General features: G+C 37.6%; 1 protein-coding gene across 1 annotated transcript in view; it reads right to left on the bottom strand.

Annotated features, from left to right (window-relative positions):
* Window positions 1–643: 643 nt before the first annotated feature.
* LOC125840878 (cullin-4-like) overlaps window positions 644–22,331 on the bottom strand; it is a 37,661-nt gene continuing 15,973 nt past the window's right edge. Inside the window, exons 5-17 of the mRNA XM_049519851.1 lie at window positions 20,592–20,714; window positions 20,210–20,497; window positions 10,748–10,873; window positions 10,500–10,601; window positions 10,368–10,421; window positions 4,499–4,605; window positions 4,358–4,418; window positions 4,006–4,137; window positions 3,778–3,915; window positions 3,608–3,688; window positions 3,054–3,134; window positions 2,631–2,711; window positions 644–912 (exon numbers count right to left, since the gene is read on the bottom strand). Coding sequence (XP_049375808.1) covers window positions 799–912; window positions 2,631–2,711; window positions 3,054–3,134; window positions 3,608–3,688; window positions 3,778–3,915; window positions 4,006–4,137; window positions 4,358–4,418; window positions 4,499–4,605; window positions 10,368–10,421; window positions 10,500–10,601; window positions 10,748–10,873; window positions 20,210–20,497; window positions 20,592–20,714 — 1,488 coding nt within the window. The 3' untranslated portion in view covers window positions 644–798. The remainder of the gene's footprint in view (window positions 913–2,630; window positions 2,712–3,053; window positions 3,135–3,607; window positions 3,689–3,777; window positions 3,916–4,005; window positions 4,138–4,357; window positions 4,419–4,498; window positions 4,606–10,367; window positions 10,422–10,499; window positions 10,602–10,747; window positions 10,874–20,209; window positions 20,498–20,591; window positions 20,715–22,331) is intronic.

The raw sequence follows: 22,331 nt of genomic DNA, 5'->3' as shown, positions 1-22,331 counted from the left end.
ATGTTCCCAAAATTTAATATAATACTCTTATGTCAAAGTTCAACATAATAACATACATAAATATCACATAAAAGAAAAGAAAAATGCAAGTCTATAACCTTACCAACAATGAATCCTTTAATTTAAAAATTAACTACTAACAAAATTATGATGATAAAAAATAGATAATACGAAAAATTACATAGAATCAAAAGAAGGTTGAGAATGAATAAATAAATAAATAAATAAATAAATAATTTAAGATATTTTTAGAATTAAAAAAAAAAAAAAAAAAAAACTAAAACGGAAAAAACAAAAGTTAAATAAAAAGAAAAAAAAAAAAATAATTAACTTGTAATTACACCATGTAATTATAGCAATTCATGGTCCTTCCCTGAGAATTGGAGTGTATTTACACCTAATTAATTATACCCAATTACCTGCCGACCAAGTAATTATATGACCAACCAAACACGTCATATAGTATAATTACACTCAATTACACCAAATTCAATTATCAAGATAGCTTTCCAAACAGGCCCTAAAGTACATGATATCGACAGCAAAATTATTACTCGAGATGAAGTGAAGACAAAATGGAGAGAAACTTGCTCATATGGTTCAAGAAAAAAACGAAAAGAAGTAGACATAAGAAATAAAATAAAAAAAAAAAAGTAGACACACGAAATAAACTTAAATATAAGCTTTACAATGTATATGACAACAAAATTAATGGTTACAAAGTCAACTGTACAGAAGCTGACAAGGAAGTCTCCCAAGTCATTTACATGGAAAAAAAAATTGATGTCTGGAAACATTCTAAGCAAGGTAGTTGTATATTTGAGGATTGTTTTTGTCCCGTTCCAGGTACTCCCTATCTATGAGGCTTTCAATCCTTTTCTTCAGATCAGCTGGTTTTATTGGGAATTTAAGCTGCTCCAACAACAGTTAAAAAAGTTGAATTAGTTTAAACAGAACAACTCCCCTTAAGCTAATATAGCTTGAAATGAAATGACAACACACATGCTTTATTTACAGTAGAACTGATCAAAACACAGCTAAAATCAAAACCCCTAGTACAGTAGCAAAAATATGCTCCTATTTCTAGCAATGATTGTTTCTTCTTTTTTTTATTATTTTGATAAACAAGAAACCCCTGAGAACCAGCGGCACACCATCTGAAACTTGGTGGAAAAATCAGCCTACCCCTCTACCCATCAATTATTACAAGTGACTTGACCATGGTAAGTGGAAACAAATGTTGTAATGAAAGAGGCAAATTGAAGATATTAACTATTATTGTAGAAGAAAAACAGTCACAATATTGCTGTTTTAGGTGTTCATGAGGTCATACTTTGTATCCTAACTACCACTATACTCAGTTGAATCATATTGGCAACAATAAAGTCTTGATAATCATATAGGAACGTCTTCTCATCATCAAACTAAGCGAAAGTGCAGACCAACCCAGCTAAAGATGAATTGGATCAAATACACACTCACCATTGACAAGGTGAAAATATTTGAACCAAAAAAAGTAAAGTTGCAGAAGACAAGTTCTGAAAATTATTTTGGCAAATAGCTGATTTCATGAATACTAATAACCTTCCTTGCCTACAATGATTCAGTATAATTGTATTAATAGCTGATTTCATTGATATTCCCCTATTTTCTTATTCCGAGATGATAATGGTTCACTCTAACTTGGAAGTCAAAAAGTGATGGCCTTTTAGTGGTTTAGAAGATGCTGTCTTAACTTGCAGTTAGGTAAACTGCTACCTTCATGCTTTCTAATTCATTTCTTCATCTAGTAGATTTTCACATCCTCAACATTACCTATTACCATTTCATTAATAACCATTTGCCTCGGGAAAAGCATAACTATATATTTATTTTACTGAGAAGTCAACAACAAAGCAGTAGCTGTTTCCAACTTTCCATTTAAAAAGGTTAAGGTTGCTGGTTGGAATTGAACAAATCTATGGTTTTACTTTGATCATAAGGCTTCTTATTTATTTAAGTTCACAAGGAAAAAATTTAGTTAAACTTGTGCTCAGATTTTCAACACCTGTCTGCCACCTGCATACTAAAAGGTCCAATGTTGCTTGCCAATTATTCTTTCATCAATATTTTTTTTCTGTTGCAAGAACTCAGAATAACATTTCATCTACAGAGAAAATGGTAAGGTACATTTCTTTTGAATAACAGGGGTGTTCATACCAGTTTATACACACCTCGACTCATCAATTGATTACCAGCTATCTGCTACGGAACAGGTACAGCATAACTCTATCACCAAAAATTTGGCCAAAGGGAAAAATTCACCAAGTATCACCTTTACTAAAATCGGTTCCCGATTATTACTTCAATTCTTCAACCCCTAAGGCCACACATTACTACTTCAAATTAATTGATATAAGTGCTCAGCTTTCTATGACCCATCAGTTATCCCCTATTGTGCTCAGCTTCAACACCTAGCAGTTAATCCTATGCCTGAATCCAGACCATTCGACTACAAGTAATGGTTCTCAACCACATACGGAGTTTGGGCATCTGAATCCACAGGGTGGGAGTAGGAGGCACCAGATCCATTCCCAGCTCAAGGATTAACAATTACTGAGTTAACACAACAAGGTGGAAAGTTTCATTACCTGCTGAAAGAGTTCAGTTATTAAGAGGGTATGACTCAGTACTTTTCTGGTCTTCATTATCCTAACAATAGCAGCATCAACCTGCATAAGTAGGCAGAGATGATTGAAGAAAATCAACAGCAAAAAACAAGTCTGAAATTCCTTTAATGTTTCAGCAGCCCTCGTCTTTTTTCTGACTATTTTTGGCCTTAGATATAATAGGATATTAGGAATATATCAATAGTAAAACAGTGCAGTAAGATGAAATATGAACAGCATGTCATGTCAGTTAAAACTAAAAGACAAATTTGTGATGCATCTATTGAAGGCAGCACAAATCTCGTCTGTTAAAAATGCTACAGCAAGGTTTATTTACTTTAGAGTAGTTTTGACTGTGCAACTCATTGAAATACTAATGTAGAGAATAAGAATAGATGAGCAAACCTGGTATTGCCGGTCCTGAAATACTCTCTCAGTAGTGCTTGTGTTCTCCTCAACTGTTTCCTTCATCTGGATGGCATTTACCTGTATATATATATTTATTGTTAGCTCTGACATGTCTAGCAGGAATAGCAAACCACTTAAGAGGTTGTTTTGGATTGGCTTATTTTAACTAGTTTTTAGCTTTTAAGCTCTTTTTTTAATTATTTTTGGAGGTGTTTGGGAAAGACAAAAAGTGCTTTTAAGCACCTACATTTAGGTAAAAAAAGTACAAAAATAAACTAAAAGCTAAAAATTGGATATGACCAACTTATGGCCTTTAGCTTTTAGCTTTTAGCTTATAAGCTACTTAAAAAAAAGTCAATCCAAACACCCCCTTGTACCAAAATACCAATCACATCTTTATCTCATATTTGTCAACAGAACACTTCTTTTCTTTTTTTTCTATGGAAAAGCCACTTTTTTTACGTTTTAACACTTCAGTCTTTGAAGTGATGGCATTATCTGAAAACACCAAAAAGCACTTGCCTTTATACTTGATCAAAAAAGGGATTTACCTTTATACGATATAGTGGAGCAGTAAATTGATCATTAAACACAAAGGTATCATCGTCCTCCACATCTCTTCCTTTTGGAATCTGTAAGATATTTTTTCCGAAAGAATCAGTATGTAAGATGGTAATACGATAAAAGAAAGAAAAATCTTGACCTAGCAATGACCACATACCTTCTGGAGAACACGAACTTTTCCACATGCAAGAGACTGTAGAGTTCTTCTCAGCTCTTTATCCTCAATTCCAGTTGCTTCCTTGATATCTTGGAAGCTAAGGTTTTCCGCATCATTAAAAAGCATCAAAACAACAGTCTGCAGCAAGAGGATAAAGGTCACAAAACCAATAACTTAGATAATATGCAAAGGAATACTATTATGCTAATAATACTAGAAAAAACCAACCTGAAACAGAGAAACTGCGAGCTCCTTTTTTCCTTTTGGATATTCAGCTTTCAGAACACAGTGGCCCAATGAATTTTGCCACATCAAACGCCTACCGCTGTACTTGCTCAAGTAGAACTCCTTGAAAATATCCTGCAGCATGGGGCCCCGCATAACAAAATGTAAAGTGAACAGAAACATTAAATGGTGTCAAAGAGGAACTAAATATAAGTGTTAAATTAGGTCTTAGGCCTAACTCACACCCCAAAAGCTAACTCAAAGGGAGGAGGATTGCCCAAGCCTTATAAGGAGTCCACCCATCTCATTAACCACTTTTTGTCATTCTTTAACAATAAGCAACATGGTGCCAAACCTGATAGACATTGAGTTCGTGGGGAAGTCGAACATCCATGGGGGGATAGGTTGGCCAGTACCTGCAGCACAACCAGCAATGAACTTCTAACTCTGAAGATACAGACCACAAATATCTGAAAATTCTTTAATATCAACTTACCCCATTGTCAAAACATGGACACTCAACTCGATCCCTGTTGGGAGCTTTGTTCTGGCTTGGGAAGATTGCTTGAAGGATTCATTTATCTCTTTTGATAATTCAATGTCCTGGACAAAACAGTTTTGAAGTATTAGCAAAACAAAAAAGATGATCTAGATGTTTTCTCTTGGTTGTTGGCCAAGGAAGCAGTGTCGCACATGAGAATCTGACAAGTTTTCAACTACGCTCTAGATGCTTTTTATGTGGTAACAAGCAGAGACAATCAACCATCTTTTTAGTTTTTTCACATTGCAAGTGGACTGATCAACTGTGGAGGATATTCATTAGTCTGAGAAAGATAAAAACGGGTGAAGCCAAGGAATATAGGACTCCTGAAATGATGGAATAGTGATGGCAAGGCATAAAAAAAAGAGGGAGAGAGAGAGAGAGAGATGGAAGATTGTCCCAGAATGTATATGGTGCACAGTTTGGAAAGGAAAGAAATCAAAGATGTTTGAGGGCAAGCAAACAAATTATAGAAGTTTAAGATGAATTGCTTAGGCCTTGATTACTTTTGGTGTGACCAGGAAGTGTCAGTACAGGCGGATGATATTTTTGATGTGTTAGATTATTTGTCAGAAACGGAATTTACAGTAGTTTCAAGCTGTAAGCTGTAATACATTTGGAAGGGGACTACATTAAGATGATCTAATGTTGAGTATGGTGGACATTTTGAGTCAAAGCGTGATGATGGCCACGCAAGAGCAGTAGATGAGATAGTAAACAATGACCATCTATCCCCAATGGGAGGAACTGGATTAAAAGAGGAAGGGGTGGCAGACAATCCATAAACTACCCAGTGAGCTCATCACAGGGACACAACCATTCCGATTAATTTCCATGTTGAAGTCTCTTTATTGGAATACAAGGAGCATTAACACTGCTCTGGAGAGACTAAGACAAATGATAAGAAGCTTGAAATTCCCAATCAGTCAGAACCTTTCTATAAAGGTGATCAACTGGACAAATATAGAATAAAGCTTCGGTACAACAAAGCTTTCTCTAATATCAACAGTCAGATTAGGGTTTTCTGGGAGGATGGACTGGATTGTGAAGTGATCAATTCTGATGAGCAGCAGGTCTCATGCCTTGTGAAGTTGAATGAGAGTAGATTTATCTTTTATAATGACTTTTGTTTATGCTAAGAGCTCAGCAACATGAACAGAGTTTATGGGACTGTCTGGGACATATTGCAGATACTCATAAAGATGCCTTGGATAGTTGCGGGGGATTTCAACTGCATTGTTGATCCTGCTGAACAAATGGGTGGAAGACCTGATTGAACGACTAAAAGGATGGACTCTCTACCGTGTATTATGGACTGTAACTTGATGGACTCTGGTTACACCAGATCCCACTTCACATGGTGCAATGGGTGGATCTCTGAGAAGCAATTTGGCAGAGATTGGACAGAATTTTGTACAACCAAGAATGGTCAAATCAGTTTGATTCTACTAGTGTTTCTCACCTAGTTAGAATGGGTTCTGACCATTCCCCACTTCTCATTGAAGTAACAAAGAAGACTAGGCATCCTATTAAATACTTTAAACTTGTTGATTTTGGGTGGATGAACCAGACTTCTTAAATGAGTGGAGCATGCAGGGAATAAAGAAGTCAGTGGACCACCAATGTGGAAATTTCATTTGAAACTCAAAAATTACTGCCAAAAGATTGTCTGAGTGGTCTAGAAATTGTTTGGGCAACATCTTTTGACAAAACTAAGGAACTGGAACTAAGGTTGCAGACCAGCAGGCTGTCTCTAACTCTGATAATTCTGATAAGAATAGACTTACTTAATGAAGCTAATGCAGAGTTGATCAGAGCTATCAAGGAGGACGAAAATAATTGAAAACATAAGTCTGGAATTAAGTGGTTTGTTGAAGGTGAAACCAACTCCAAATTCTATCATTCTGTGGTTAAAAGCAGGAAGAGTAGGATGTCCCTCAAGAAGATGAGGAGAACTGATGGAAGCTGGATAGAGGGTGATAAAGAAATAGTTAGAGAAGCTGTAGAGTTTTTTCAAAGTCAGTTCTCTAAAAGCATTCAGAACAGGGATATATTCCAAGAATCGTTGGAAGGGAAGAAAATCTAATGTTGAATGTTATTCCCACAATGGAGGAAGTGAAGGAAGTGGTGATGTCTATGAGTTCCCATGGTGCTCCTGAATCTGATGGGATGTCGGGAATGTTCTACCATTCTTGTTGGGAGATCATCAAGAATGATGTTTTACTAATGATTCTTGATTTTTTTTTGAAGGAACTCAATTACCAAAGGCTTTGATCTATACATGTCTAGTCCTTATACATATCATTGGGTGCCCTCAGCAATTTAGTGATCTCATATCAATCAGTCTAAGTAACTTTAGTTTCAAAATCAGTAGGTTACGGTCTCTCTACCTTCACAAGGTAGTGGTAAGGTATGTGTACACTCTACCCTCCCCAGAGCCCACTTAGTGGGATTCCTGGGTATGCTGTTGTATAAATCAGAGATAAGTCCAATTATGCAGAAGCTGATATCATCGCGTCAGACAGGGTTCATAAAGTGAAGGTCAATCACAGAAAACATTATGCTCAGGAGAAGGTGCTTAATATCAGACAATCCAATGGACATGGAAATGTGGTTGTGAAATTAAACATGGAAAGGCTTATGACAGTATGGAATGCGACTATCTGTGCCAAGTTTTATACAGTTTGGTTTCAGTGAATTGTGGATAGATAGAGTTCGGAGGAACATTTCTACTCTGTCAATATCAATGGGGGTAGATGTGGATTCTTCAAGTCTACAAGAGGGGTCAAGCAAGGAGATCAGTTATCTCCATCTCTTTTGTGTTGGGGCTAAATTACTGTCAAGACTTGGGGATAATCTGATCTTCAATGGGTTCATCCCATACTCCTTTGTCAAAAAGGACCTATTATCACTCCTCTCCTATGCAGATGATACCATCCTTTTCACCTCAGATGACTCAAATTCTCTCAAGATGATGATAGATAGTCTCGGTGCATATGAGATTTGTTCTGGTCAGCTGGTGAATAAACAGAAATCTTGTTTTATTTTACCTCCCAGGTGTACTCTTGAGACATTTACAAAGGTCTACAAAACTACTGGTTTCAACAGATCTGACATCCTATGCAGTTTCTGGGATGTCTATTTTTGTGGGGGCTAACAAGGTAGAGTAATTTAGTTCAATGGTGGAAATGGTGGATGCTAGGTTGCAAGGATGACATGGAAAACTACCCTCTTTTGGGGGCAAAGTTGTGCTGATAAAGTCTGTCTTGCAGCCTCTTCAGTCATCAAGCAAATGGAGATGATCTTGGCAAACTTCTGTTGGGGAAAAAAGGAGGACAAAACACAAATCCCATTGGATCAAGTGGTCTGAAATGTGTTTCCTACTTCTGAAGGAGGAGCTGGGTTTAGACCAATTGAAGACTTTTGTAATGCCTTTGTTGCAACGATGTGGTGGACTTTTAGAACTCATAAATCTATGCTCAGTCAAGCCTTAAGGGGTCGTTTGGTGTGAGGGATTCAAATAATAGTGATGGGACAAGGAAATAGTGATGGGATAAAAATTTTGTATCTTGTTTGGTTGCCATGTTTGGGATAACTTATCCACCATTTATATCATAGTGATGGGATAAGTTATCCCATATACATGGTGGGATAAGTTATCCCAGGATAGTTAACCCCAAGATAACTTATCCTGGGATAACTTGTTCCCAACCAAACAACCCCTAAATGATAAATACTGTTCTAGGGATCATAGCCTAAGAATCTTTGAGATATGGACAATCTCATACTTGGAGAAGGATGATGAAGATTAAGGATAGAGTCGAACCTTTTATTCTCAGGAAAATTGGTCAAGGGGATATCTGATCAGGAATGGGGCCTTTAGCTAAAATGGTCACCAGTAGACCAACCCCCATGAGCACTAAAGTTAGCATTTTTTTGTTAATGGGAGATGGAGATGTGATCCTTTGGCTACCATTTTCCCTGCTACTGAGGTTAATAACATTCAAAGGGTGGAGGTGGATCAACAAAGGGAAAACTGGGCATTCTGGACAGTGGATAATAATGGGAGATTCTCAACTACTTGGCAATAATTGAGGTCCTTCAGGAATGAAACACTTCCTGGCAAAGCTCTGTGGCATAGGAAAATGCCTTTCAAAATTTCTTTCCATGTGCAGAGAGTTCAGAAGAACCAAGCTTCCAGTGATGAAGGTGTTCAAAAGTGTGGAGTCTAGATCTCTTCTAGATGAAATTGTTGCAAAAAATACCAGAGAGAGAGTTGCTAACATCTGTTTGGTAGCAGTGATAGTGGTGGCTCCTTAAGCCTATGAATGTGGTGCATAGAGTTCTACTTCAATGGCTTCCCACATGTATTTGTGGGGAGATCTGGAAAAGCAGGTGCAAAGCTAGGTTTGAGAATGTACATATGTCTATCAGGCTTATCATTTGGCAGGTATGCCAATAAGAAGCCTTGGTGATAAAATGCCCCTTTCCTAGTCTAAATTTCCCTGCCAGGTGGAGAGATTTGTGTAACAATGTGGAAAGATTAAAACCTGTTGTCCAAAGCGTAATGGTGAGATGGTGTATTCCAGAGGATGGCTGGGTGAATTGAATTTGGATGGATGCAGTAAAGGTAAACTGGAGTTGCAGATGGTGGTGGAATTATTAGAAATCATGTTGGCTATATGATAATGGCCTTTGCTTCATCCTATGGTATTTGCAGTAAGAATGTGGCAGCTAAGGCTATTTTACAAGGAATGAGCATGTGTATTGACAATGGTTTCCATAAGACTATTGTTGAGTCTGAATCTACGCTAATGGTTGATATAATCAATAGGAAGAACAATGTTCCGTGGCAGATCCATAACATTATTCAAATTTGGTCCTTGATGCATAGAGAATTCTTTTTATTTTTTTCACATCTTCAGGGAAGGAAATGGCATTACAGATCAAATGGCCAATTTGGGTGTTACAGACAACACATTGTCTTCACTGAAGATCTTTCTTTGCCAAAGCAAGCTAGATCTTCACTGAATCAATAGCAGGATGGAAGACCAAATATCAGATTTAAGGTTGGGAAGAATGTTTTTACTAATGACTAATGCATTGGATCTTTCCAGTGGCACTCAGTTAACCTATTTAGCTTTGTGCACACTGTATTTTTTTGTTTCTCCTGTAAAGAAAGAACCAGCCATTGTATAGACTGTGTTCTTGATGCAAATAAAATGTATTATAGTTTACATCATTGTACTTTATCCTTTGGAGGCTAAGGTCTATGTCCTCCATGTAATCCATATCTTTTTATAAATATATTTACTGGATTAGGTAAGGCCTAATCACGGGAATCCATATGTATCCCAACATAATTTCTCCCTTAGAAGAGATTTTCGGACAGTGCAGGTATCTTTCACAAATGTTAAGAGCCTATTGATTTATTTTCTTGTAACCATTTTAGATATCAGTCAAAATATCCTAGATACAGCATTGTACACAGAAAATAGCAGGGGACCAGTGGTGTTGGGCTATGGAGATGAAATGGAGAGAGGATAATGCTGACACAGGTACATCCAAGGCCATCATGATCTGTCAATTACACAACAGAAGGACTAACAAGTTCATCTGATGTCCAGTGAAACCACTTTGTGCTAGAGCAGAAAGTTCGAAACTGATGTTGGTAGATAACATCATCCAGGAAATGTATAACCTGTTTGCAAATTATTCCATGACTGATACAACACTATTTCCAGACTCCAATCTCAAGACGCTGAACAAAAAGTTCAATATATTTGCTATTTGGTTGAATAAGCGTGTACATAGCTGAACATACCTTGAACATTCCTTCCAATTTGTTAGTGAACTGGCTGCCACACTCGGTTTTCAACTGTAACAATAATGGTAAAATTCAGCAGATGGTACCAAAGAAAAGTAGAAACAGTGATAGTTAACATTAAAGACAGACCTTAGAAATCATGGACTTTTCAGCATCAATTGAAGCACTCTTACCCAACAAGAGTCTTTTCGCAAGATCTTTCTTGTAGAATGCTTCAAATACGTCCTTACCCTGCACAAAGATGAAAGATCAAACAAACTCTTAGCATACTTTCAGGTAATAAAACATACACTGATCTATCCCTTGAACAACAGAAATAGACTTATGCAGCTATAGATTGCATAAGTTCTCAGGTTACTGCTATTGTGTTCTCATACCTGTATAAACCTGAACAAAACCAGGACTTTATCTAATGTCCCCTCCAATTCCTCCTCTGATGTACCTTTATTCCCAGCACGAAGCTTCTCGTCCAAAAATTTAGCAATCAGCTCGGCAGGTCGATTCTATTACAAAGAAAATCCTATCAGTTTTAGAATCAAGTAAATATTACACTAAATAAGAAAGCATTAGTGCTTCTGAAGTGAAATTGTATTAGATCATCAGATGCAATCAGCCTGTCGGCTACCTGGAGAAAGGCCGTAGAAACAATACTCATAAGGAAGTGAAACCTGTGTAACGAGTAACACTTCTACCTGGGATAGCAGTGCCTAGTATGACGATCTAGACTTCTACAAACTCCTCGAATGATTTGTGCAAACCAGTACATGACATGAAGAAAAGTTGCAGAAAACACAGGAAGTTGAATAATCAACTCTTAGGCAAGAATAAGGCGAGCATGAGTTTGCAGTATAAATAGCTAGTTGACTGCACCCAAAGATGTGGCCAAGTGATTAATGAAATGAGTTGAAAACCATGAGGTCTCACGTTTAAATCCTTGTAAAGGAAAAAACACTAGGTGATTCTTTCCCATCTGTTCAAGCCTTGATGTATAGAGTTACCCGGTACTTGTGCCAGTGAGAAGCAGCAGGTACCTTAACGAACTAGTCAAAGTGTGTATAAGCTGGCCTGAACACCGCAGTTTTGAAGGAAAAAACTGGCTGACCATGCACATGTTCTCACGGAGAAGTGTTAGCAAAGAATTTCCAGTGGCCGCAATTTTCTTCTTCCAATCAAGAGGGGCTTTGGTGGCTCGTTATATATCCACACCATAATTAACCTTATCATGCCAGACAAGCTATGAAGGATACACTTACATAACCTATTGTAAATGTCAATATCAAGTCCTCAAAACATTTCTTTTTCACTTCTATTTTTTGCATTGTACGTCTTTATGATCTTGGTACAGGTTCAGATAGCTCTGCTTAAAGTTGCCTTCCAACCAATGCTTAAAGTTGCCTGATCAGTGACTGTATTTTCTTCAATATCTAATGAGTCAATAGAGTTGAACCTCTTGTGAGTTGTGGCCATCCAGTAAGAGAATTTGGTATTCTGGTCTCCATTTTCCAACCGCTGGATTCTTGACCTCTGTCTCCATGCTATCTCCTCATTCCTAACTACTTCTCCAAACTCCATAGCCAGATGAGCTTTTTGAAGTAATTCATCCACAATAAGGAGCGCCTCTGTTCTTGAATGTTATCAAGATTGGAGATCTGATTCAGAATGTCTTCTCTTTTTTGCCTCCAGTTATTCCTATTATCCCTACCCCATTCCTTTAATTTCTCCTTAAGGAACCTCAGTTTTGAAGCCAGAATGAAAGAGAGTAATCAGATACTGTAAAAGACTGCCACCAATCTTGCACTGTGTCCTTGAAGCCCTCCATACCAAGCCACCATTGTTAGAATTTGAAGTAGGATTGTTTGTACTCCCAATCACCACAAGTTGGTAAAATTGGGTGCGGCATTAAAAGTGAAGAGTCCAAGCAACTTAGGTTATGATCAGACCCCAACTTAGGAAGGATAGATTGCTTAATCTGCAGAAACAACTCTTCCCACTGATGTGAAAAGAGATATCTATCAATTCTGGATGCTCTCCTATGACTATCTCCCCTTCGGCAAGTGAAAGATCCTCCAATAGAGGAGGATCAACCAGTTCCATGTCATTAATCCATTCTGAAAATTCTGCCATTGCCCCAGTGATTCTGCTACAATTTGCTCTCTCAGAAGGATATCTAGTGATGTGCCGTGGATTTACGGCACTTGTGATGCTTAAAACTTAGAATTTGTGTAAGTTCTCTAGTGCATTTTAGTAGATTTGATGTGGTCTCTAGTTGTTTTACAGGAAAACAGGATTCGGGACCCAAGTGCAAGTGTAGGAACTGTACAGGCAATTTTTTGGGAATTATGAGAGTTGTCTACGAGCCATAGATGCGTCCGTAGATAGAGGTTCAAAAATTGGTGAAAAAGGGACTGAAATGTACGAGTTTGCAGTACGGGTCGTAATTGCATCCATGAGTCAAAGACTTGGATCATAGAAAAAGTTTTGAAAGATGGGAAAAGACCCTGATTTGTACGAGTGATCAGTACGAGCCGTACTAGTATCTACGAGCCAAAGAAGCTGATCGTAGTCAAGATGCTGAGAGTGCACTAAAAAACCTGAGTTCTACGAAGGGAAAGCACGAGGAGTAAAAGCTTCCACAGGCCATAGATCATGTTCGTGGAGAAGTCCTGAGACTATGCCTTGACTGCTATCAATGAGAGAGATTCCACGAGCCATAGAAGAGACCACGACCCGTACATGGGTCCGTAGAAGTTGTTGAACCCAGTGTTCCTGATTTTATTTGGATAGATTTTTGATGTCTATAAATACTTTTCCTAGGTTTTCTTTTGCATTATTATGTATGTATTGGTACAGGAAATAGAAGTAAACAACTCTTTTGCTTTTATTCTAGACTTTTGGAGCACAATTACACATTTAATTTGGGTTTTTTGACTTTGAATTCAATTCCAGATTCTAGATTTCTACTATTCATCTAGTAAGTGTATGGTTATGCATAATTTATTTATCACTGACCGTTATCATACAAGCATGAATATGCTAAATCCACAACTAGGGTTGTGGGAACCATGGAAGATTAACGAAGTAGACCTAATACTTAATAAACCTTAAAAAGAGTGCATGCATTTATTGTTTTTACCTTCGCTTTGATTGCTTTTTTAACGGTGGTCAATGTTAGAACTCGTCTTATTCTTACTTGTCGGACCAAGGAGGTAACGAATGGAAAAGGGATTCTACAATAGATATTTGGGGCTATCAACCCTCAACTAATAGCTTGACCTTTTCCGGAAATAGCTAATTTGGAATAAGGGTAAGGATTAGTAACGCATTCACCCGTAGACAGACCAAGTTGCGTGGTGATATTCACTTATTTAGGGGACCAACCACTTAGGTGAACTTAAGCATGCTACACACTAGAAAGGATTATTAATATTTGGTATTGGCTATGAATTCATAGGGATCACAAAACCCTAGTTCCATCTTTTACTGATTCAAAACACGTGAACTTGCTACTTTGTTACTTGTGACAACAATAAAAGTATTTGTTACACAACCCCCACCCCCACCCCAAATCTAATAGCTTGACCTTGTCCAAAAATAGCTAATTTGGAATCAAGGGTAAGGATTAGTAACATATTCACCCGTAGACAAACCAAGTTGTATGGTGATATTCACTTATTTAGGGGACCAACCACTTAGGTGAACTTAACTTGTCGGTCCTACATGCTACACACTAGAAAGGGTTATTAATATCTGGTTTTAGTTATGAATTCATGTGGATCACAAAACCCTAGTTTCGTCTTTTATTGATTCAAAACACGTGAACTTGCTACTTGTGACGACAATAAAACTAGTTATGTTACATAAACCCCCCCCCCTTTGGGAAATAATATGACAAAGGAGCACGAATAATAGCAATTGAATTAAGTCCAAACCATATTCCTCGTGGGATCGACCCTAACCTTTGTTAGGTTCTATATTTGAACAACGACTGCTTTATACTTTTTTTGGGAGGTGTAATTTGGGAGTATCATCAAGTAATGTTGAAATCTCCACAAAGCACCCAAGGCCCTTCAAATTGGCACCTGACAACAACCAATTCCCACCAAAGCTCCCTTTTCCACTTTATCACAATCGCATAGACAACACTCTAAGTACCAAGTGAAATCTTGGGTGATACCTACAAGCTTACAAGTTAGCATCTGATTTCCACACTCAACTAACTCCCCTTCCACATATCGCTTATCCCACATCACCATAGTACCAAGTGAAATCTTGGGTGATACCTACACAAGCTTACAAGTAATCATCTGATTTCAACATTCCCCATATCTTTTATCCCACATCACCACAATGCCTCCACTTCTCCCTATTGCATGCACATGCTAAGTTGCTCGAACACGGGTGCAGATCTAGAGGTCGGATCCTTCATGACCTAATTTTTAAGATTTGGGGATATGGATCCATGTATGGATACGGGTGGGAGGATCCGCCTAAAATAATTAAAATATCTAAAAAGTAGAGTTATCAATCCTAAATTATGAGATATTATGTGGAGAACTTGAGGAGAATCATGGAAGGTGATTAAAGGAAAGGGAGTGATATAGAATTTTATTTTTGAGAAAGGTAACTTGTATTATAAACAAAAGAATACATATAATACTTACATCCAAAAGTTACAAAAAGCAAAGAACTCCTATGGAGGTCATAAGAACTCTAAAATACTAGGAATATCCTCTGCATCTTGAGGATATTCATGTTTACACTAAAAAAAGAAAAGAACCAGGCAATTCAGCTTCACATTATGCATAGAGCAGCTCTTGTTTTTAAAACATCTCTGGTTCCTCTCCATCCATATAGACCACCAAATGTAGGCAGGGAAAATCTTCCATCTCTCCCTATCCTGACTGATTCCCATCTCTGTTCCAGCAAGCTAGAGCTTCTTTGATGTTCCTTGGCATAGTCTAATTGATGCCCCTTAAGTTGATGAAAATCTGCCACAACTTCGCAGTCTCTCTACAATGTAGAAAGAGATGATTTATTGTCTCGACCTCACATTCACAAAACCAACACCTTGAACAGATTTGCATGCCTCTTTTCATGAGGTTGTGTTGAGTGAGTGCAGCCAAGTGAAACATGCTATCTTGAATGGTATCTTGACTTTCCAAATCATCTTCCAAGGCCATCCACCTATATGAGTACCAGGTCTTTGTGAGCTTCTATAAGCCGAGACAATTGAAAATCTGCCTTGCTCATCCGGATTCCAAAATAGATTGTCCTCATTTGTGTTTAGATCTTTGCACTGCCCTAAAATGTTGAGTAGCTCAACTATTTTATTGACCTCCCAATCATTTAGATGTCTTCTAAACCTTAGATCCCACCCTTGATTATCTCTCATTTCTCTGATTGTAGCCTCTGTTTGAAGGCTCATGTTGAACAAAATAGGGAATCTATTTCTCAAAGTCACCTGATCCACCCATTTGTCTTCCCAGAACAAAGTCCTTCCACCATTCCCTACCTTGATTTTGCATTTGTTAAAGAATTTGATCCACAAATTTCTGATGGATCTCCATACTCCAGATCCATAAGGTTGTGTGGACAGGTTGGTGATCCACAAATTCTCCATACCAAACCTAGCCTTTATTGTTTCCTTCCAGAGAGCTTGTTCTTGTGAGGCAAATCTCCATAACCACTTCATAATCATAAGTAAGCTTTGATTCTGGATTTTCAAATTCCTAATCCCCAAACCTCCTTCCTTTTTGCTGAGAATGACTTGGTCCCACTTCACTAGATGGAATTTATGATTATTAGTATCACAATTTCCTTGCCATAAAAAATTCCTCCTAATTGCATCCATTCTGTCAATCACATTTGCAGGCATATGGAAAACAGACATCATATATGTGGGTAGAGCATCTAGCACACTGTTGATGAGTGTGACTCTTCCTCCCAAGGACAAATATTGACTCTTCCAGTTCACCAGCTTCTTCTCACACTTTCTAGAATATTGTTCCAAATACCTTTTGACCTGCTCTTGTCACCCAAAGGCATGCCAAGGTATGTTGTGGGGAGATTCCCTACCTTCCCCCCTAGAATATTTGCAAGCATGTTTATCCAAGGCACCTCATTGACAGGAAAGATTAAGCTCTTTCCCCAATTGATGTGTAGGCCTGAGATGGCTTCAAAAAGGATCAGAATAACTCTCAAGTACTTTAGTTGAGAGCTGTCTGCATCACAAAATATCAATGTGTCATCAGCATACTGTAAGTGGGAGATGGCCAGACCTTGTCTGTTATTCATATTAGCATTGAATCCTCTTATCCATCCTCTTGTTTGGGCTGTTCTGAGCATGTCATTTAGGCCCTCCATCGCCAGGATAAAGAGGAAAGGAGATAAAGGATCTCCTTGTCTCAGTCCTCTCTTTGATGAGAAAAAACCAGAAGGGGCACCATTTATCAAAATAGAGAACTTCACAGTTGTAGTGCAAAACTTAATCCATTTTAGCCATTTTCCTCCAAAGCCCATGTTTTCCAAAGACTTCTAGAGGAAGCCCCAATGCAAGTGGTCGTAGGCTTTTTCAATATCCAATTTGCATAAAATGCCTGGCACCTTACTGTTCTCTCTCCTCCACACATTCATTTGCAATCAAAATTGCATCCATGATCTGCCTACCTTTTATAAAGGCCTTTTATAAAAGGTATTCAATTTTCTTTCATTTCACCTTAGCTTTTGTATTGATTATAATCATTAAAACTGTCCAAACTTTCCCCATCAATTTTGGTCAAAGTACCCAAAATTGGTTGACCAAATCGGACATGGATCCCACACCCACACCCAGGTCGTGTCGACACGGGTACTGCACCAAAAGTGAAGATTCCAGGCAACTTAGTCCAAATGCACCTCCTCCAACCATCAGTTATGCCATAACAGGTGAAGTAAGTTCCTTTCAGCAGCCCCCCCCCCCCCCCAAATTTAGTTCCTACCAGGACATTAATGTATGCACCTTATTGTTGAATTGTCCCCCTACTAGTCTCCTTTTACTCTCCATGTTTAACCCCCTCACGTTCCAAGACAAAACTTCTAACTTCATTGAGATGGTAAAAGTGTGATCCTCCCTCTGCTCCTAGGTTACCCATCCTTGAAATTCCCATCAATGCCAAATTTCTGACCTCGTTGGTAAAGGAGCCAAACTGTTCTCAATATTTGAGATTTTGTCTTCTTACTGGATGACCCCCTTGTTTTTGTCAATTCTCTTAAGCATTTCTAAGGCTATTTCTTGGCAGCCCTTAAAAGAAGCACCAAAATTTTGGCTCAGTTTTATTACATTCGACTGCACCCACAGAGTGACTTGGTTCTCCACTTTAGACTCGCTGATCCCTTCTTCAATTTGTAGCGGAACTGAATCTTTATTGGACTCCAGTTGCATGTTGTTGTCATTCTCCTGGCCAGAGAATTATGTTTGTAAACGATGTGAACTGATGACCTTCTTCCTTGTGTCATTACAGCCAGAGATATCTTCCCCTTGCATGTCTTCTTCCCCTGTTTGCACTGTAATTGTTGTGGAAGGAGGCTTGGTGGTTCGCATCAAAGCTTCTTCTTCTTTGCAACTATCGTATTACAATTGTTGTTGTTGTGCGACCAGATGTGTAGTGATGAAATTGGTAAAAGGCTCCGCAGTTAAAAGCTTTTTGGGCTCTGATTTTTCGGTTGTCCGTATTGGGTTAAGAGGCTCAATATTACATGCAATTTTGGCCCACTACTTTCAGACAAAATAAAACCCTTGTTTGAGTAGGGCATATTTTGAAAACCTTATTCACATGGCTACTAGACCCCACCATATTTCTTAAATGCATATCACTATCTATAGGATCCTTTCCCTCTCTCCCTAGCCCAAATATCTGGGAAGTCAATCTCTGCTTTGTGGAGTCAGCTACTTTATCCTTTCCTTTTCTGATCTAGGACTGACTTCTTGGCTGTCGAGCTCAACCACCTCAGATCTGCGTTGCTGGAGCTTCAACCCAAACTGGAAGGGAAAAAATCAAACCACCATCTTGGATTTCAACTTCCCTAGGAATATTTTTGATGGGGCCTTTCAATTTGATTCAAACCCATCGCAGATGATTTTTTTATCGTGACTCCTTTTGTTGCAAGCCATCCCCCACATTCATCTCCTATCTCTATCATAATATTCTCGGACTATAGTTGAAGAGGTAGACCAAGTACTCAAATCCAAAACCAGTAATGACTAATAATAACTGACTTCGTTTGTCCATTAACTGTAATGACTGACAGAAAACGACCAAGCTTGTTGAACTTCAAGGAGCAAAAGATATCAGTAGAAACATCTCGGCCTCTCCATGTCTTTAGCAGTTTACCCGACTTCTGATGCTTCTCGCAACCTTCTGCATAGCCAACCCAGAGCCCCTTTGCTCAAAGTCATCCTCCTGATGTAGTACTTAGAGCTTTCCACTCATTCAAACCATGTATCAGAAAACACTAGTCTCTGCAATGTCAGAAGATTTCCCACCTAGTCGAAAGTAAATACAATTTTCCATGATGAAAAAAAGGCTTTCAAAAAAACAGAAGGTAGGGAAGATTCTAGTGGTTGAAGACCACCGGAGAAGGGAGATCTTTTAAAAGGATGTCTCGATAAAAGTGCCTGAGAGCATTTCAAGTTTTTTATGTATTCCCTTTGGGTAGTTTTGATACATCTCTTCTCATTCCCCTGTATTTCATTATGAAAATACCATATACCTTCCATGCATATATTCAATTATTTTCCACGATGACAAATATACACGTAAATAACATTAGAATACTCAAGAGTGTATTGAACATAATGCACCATCCCATCAAAATATATTCCAAAAAGTTAGTCCTCTGGAGGAACATCTTAGATATAATTAATTACTGGAACTATGAATGAAGTTGGTTTGATAGAAGATTATAACATAAGGGCATTAATAGTCACAGAGCCAAATGAAAAGAGAGAGACCATGTTCCTGCCAAGTGATACAACATAATGCATCAAACCCTAGAAAACATTGGAACATGTTCAGAGCTATATCCAAAAATAAAAAGAGTTAAATAATCACTTACGTGTGTATAGTATATTTGTGAATAACAGTATCAATGATTTATTGCAACAAATAAAAGTGGATGAGATAATACTTCCACTTGACAGCAGCTACCCAAGAGATATTGCATTGCTAATCAACACCACATTTGACCATAACAATAAACAATCAACTACCTTTCCTGAATTAGGTGACTCAAGGGAATCTTTGAATCTATTTTGCATTATTTAGGCTCATTATTTGAATACAATATAATTTGATTTTTAGACTGGCAAAGAAATTCTCTACAATTAGAGGTTCTCTAAATTTCACATTTATCCTCAGACAAATATACAGATCTCCAAGCACAATAAAAAGACATGCGGCAAACATGAACCACTCGTCAACATAACATACAGTTATACTAAACCTTAATCTTAATTATTTCTTTCCCATTTGTATAATTTGCTTCCATTACAATATGTTCTTAGCTATGTCTCCATTATTTGCGAGATATTGTAGGTCTTTTTATATACTTCCATCCATATTATGTTAGATCTACGTTGGCCCCTTTTATCACCTTTAACCATTGAAGTGTGGCATTTAGCGACCATGTGTATCCGAAGATCTACCTGGAATATGGTCAAACCATTTCAAACGGCCTCCTCTCAGTTTATAATCTAGACTAATCAAGTATGATGATCTCTAATCTACTATTACAAAAATGATACCTGACCATATCATCAATCCATATATAAAGCGGACAGGCCTAGTGAATAGTAACTATACCTGGCGGATGTTAATGAGATGCTCAAATGCATCCTTGATAGTGTTACTAAAAGCTTCATTCTTAGAAAAGCTTTCTTCCCATATTGTATCAAGAGATGCCTTAAATTCCAAGAGGCTGGCTACCATATCTTTGTCTTTCTCTTCATCTAGCACAATGCTCTGACCAGTTCTTCGGATGTATGAGCTAAGGGCTTGCCTTAAAGATTCGAGATCATTGACCCTGCAAAATAGCATATACATCCTTTGGAGATCTTCAATACGATTACCATCCATCAACACTGTGAAACCCTGGAGAGATAGTTGAAGGATACAATTTAAAAAGAAAACACCTTGTAAATCCACCGGCAAGAAATAAATAGATAAGGTATCCCAGAATAAACACCTTATCAAGAACTGCAGAAATGTGCCGTTCTAAAAGTTGCCTCTCTGCAGTTGCTATCAGTGGTTTTCTTGTACTTGCGTCCAGGTAGAGTAAGCACCTGTCATGTTCTTCATGTAACCTTACCTGCAGTGAAGAATTGGGATTATGAAGGTCAATTGACCAGTTTCGAGTTTGATTTTGGAAATTAATTCACTTATTATCCCAGACAAGATTTACACATTAAAAAATTACAAAAAAAATAACCACAAACTTAAAAAGTCAAAAGTGCAAGTGTCATTTGAGCAAATCATGGTCGAAGAATATCTATTGTGAAAATAATTATACTGGAATGGTTACTTACGTACAAGTATGTTCCAGAAACAAAAACAAAAAACTTTCTAAATTGGGAAACAATCTAATTTGAATTTCCGTTTTACCCTCAATGACAAGCTTTTATAACCACACAAATGTTCATAGCATATTTAAGAGAACAAGTTTCAAAGTCTTTGTTTCGTAAACTTTGTGACTCGTCAAGTACGCCATATAAATTGACGCAGAGTGGGGTGGCCAATTCAGCCCAAACTCATTTCACCAGCCAAAACCCAACCAAGTTTTAATGGATTTGGAATGGGCAATATTACAAATGGGCTAAGTTCGGGCACAAACCATCTTAACCCATGACGAAGCAGCCCAAACTCAACTCATCAATATCCAACATTTAACCCCAATAATTTGATTCTTTTGTAACCAAAGTTCACTCAAATAAGAAAATTAATAAAATATTTCAAAGTTGACCTTCCTAAACATATTTGTAAGAAGTTAAGTTCAATTGCTGCACTGTCCAGTGGCAGCAGCTCTTTGGAATATGTTTGTTTCCATTGCTGGGATCAACTGGATTCTCCCGCAAAGTGTCAAAGAAGTAGTTGGAAGTTGAAGTCTTAGAGAAGTTGATAGCCCCATCAAGAAGACCTGGCAAATGATTCCATCATGTATTTTTTGGTGTATTTGTAAGGAAAGGAATCTCAGATGTTTTGATGGTATCTCAACTCCAATAGCAGTTTGAAATCCTTTTGCCTAATTAATCTCTTCCATTGGAGCAACTTATCCCCTGTAAATGATATATTACCCCTCTTAGATATCATTAGCTCCCTCAATATGCCTTAGCGATCATTCTTTTGCTTGTGAATAACTCCCTGATTAAATAGGTGTTTCTGTTCTCAGGATTTAACCATGTTTTTGTGTATGTAATTTGCATCTCATTGATGCCTTTCTAATACAACATCTTACTTCATCAAAAAAACAAAAATGCTAAGTTCAACGTCATAAACTTCCTCTCAATAACTTTTTATGTAATTATGTGTTCTTAATACTTTTTTATTTTATATGATACTTTTCCTTTACAATAGCTTTTTAATACATTATTTATGTATTTTTAAATATAAAAAAGATACAATTTCTAGTACTTTTATGGTATTATATAGTATTTTATTATCTAAATACTAATTTTAAAAGGTTATAAAGTAGAGGTCTTAATTAGACAAACAATTAGAAGGCTTTACTGTTATACTTTTTTTTATGACGAGGGAAACCCGCAGCCGCTACCTTTTGGGTGCGCACAGGGTAAAACCCCCACTTCAAAACCTTCATTATTCTAGAAATGAAGGTAGCTTTTTTTTTTTTTTTGAATTGGTAATGTTTCCTCAGCATAAAGGATATGTTGGAGACTACCAAAATTTGCTAACAGCATTGAGATTGGTTGCT

Source organism: Solanum verrucosum, unplaced genomic scaffold (genome assembly GCF_900185275.1).
Source record: "Solanum verrucosum unplaced genomic scaffold, falcon-dt-bn FXZP01000194.1, whole genome shotgun sequence".
Classification (NCBI taxonomy): domain Eukaryota; kingdom Viridiplantae; phylum Streptophyta; class Magnoliopsida; order Solanales; family Solanaceae; genus Solanum; species Solanum verrucosum.
This window is presented reverse-complemented; position numbering and strand designations above follow the sequence as displayed.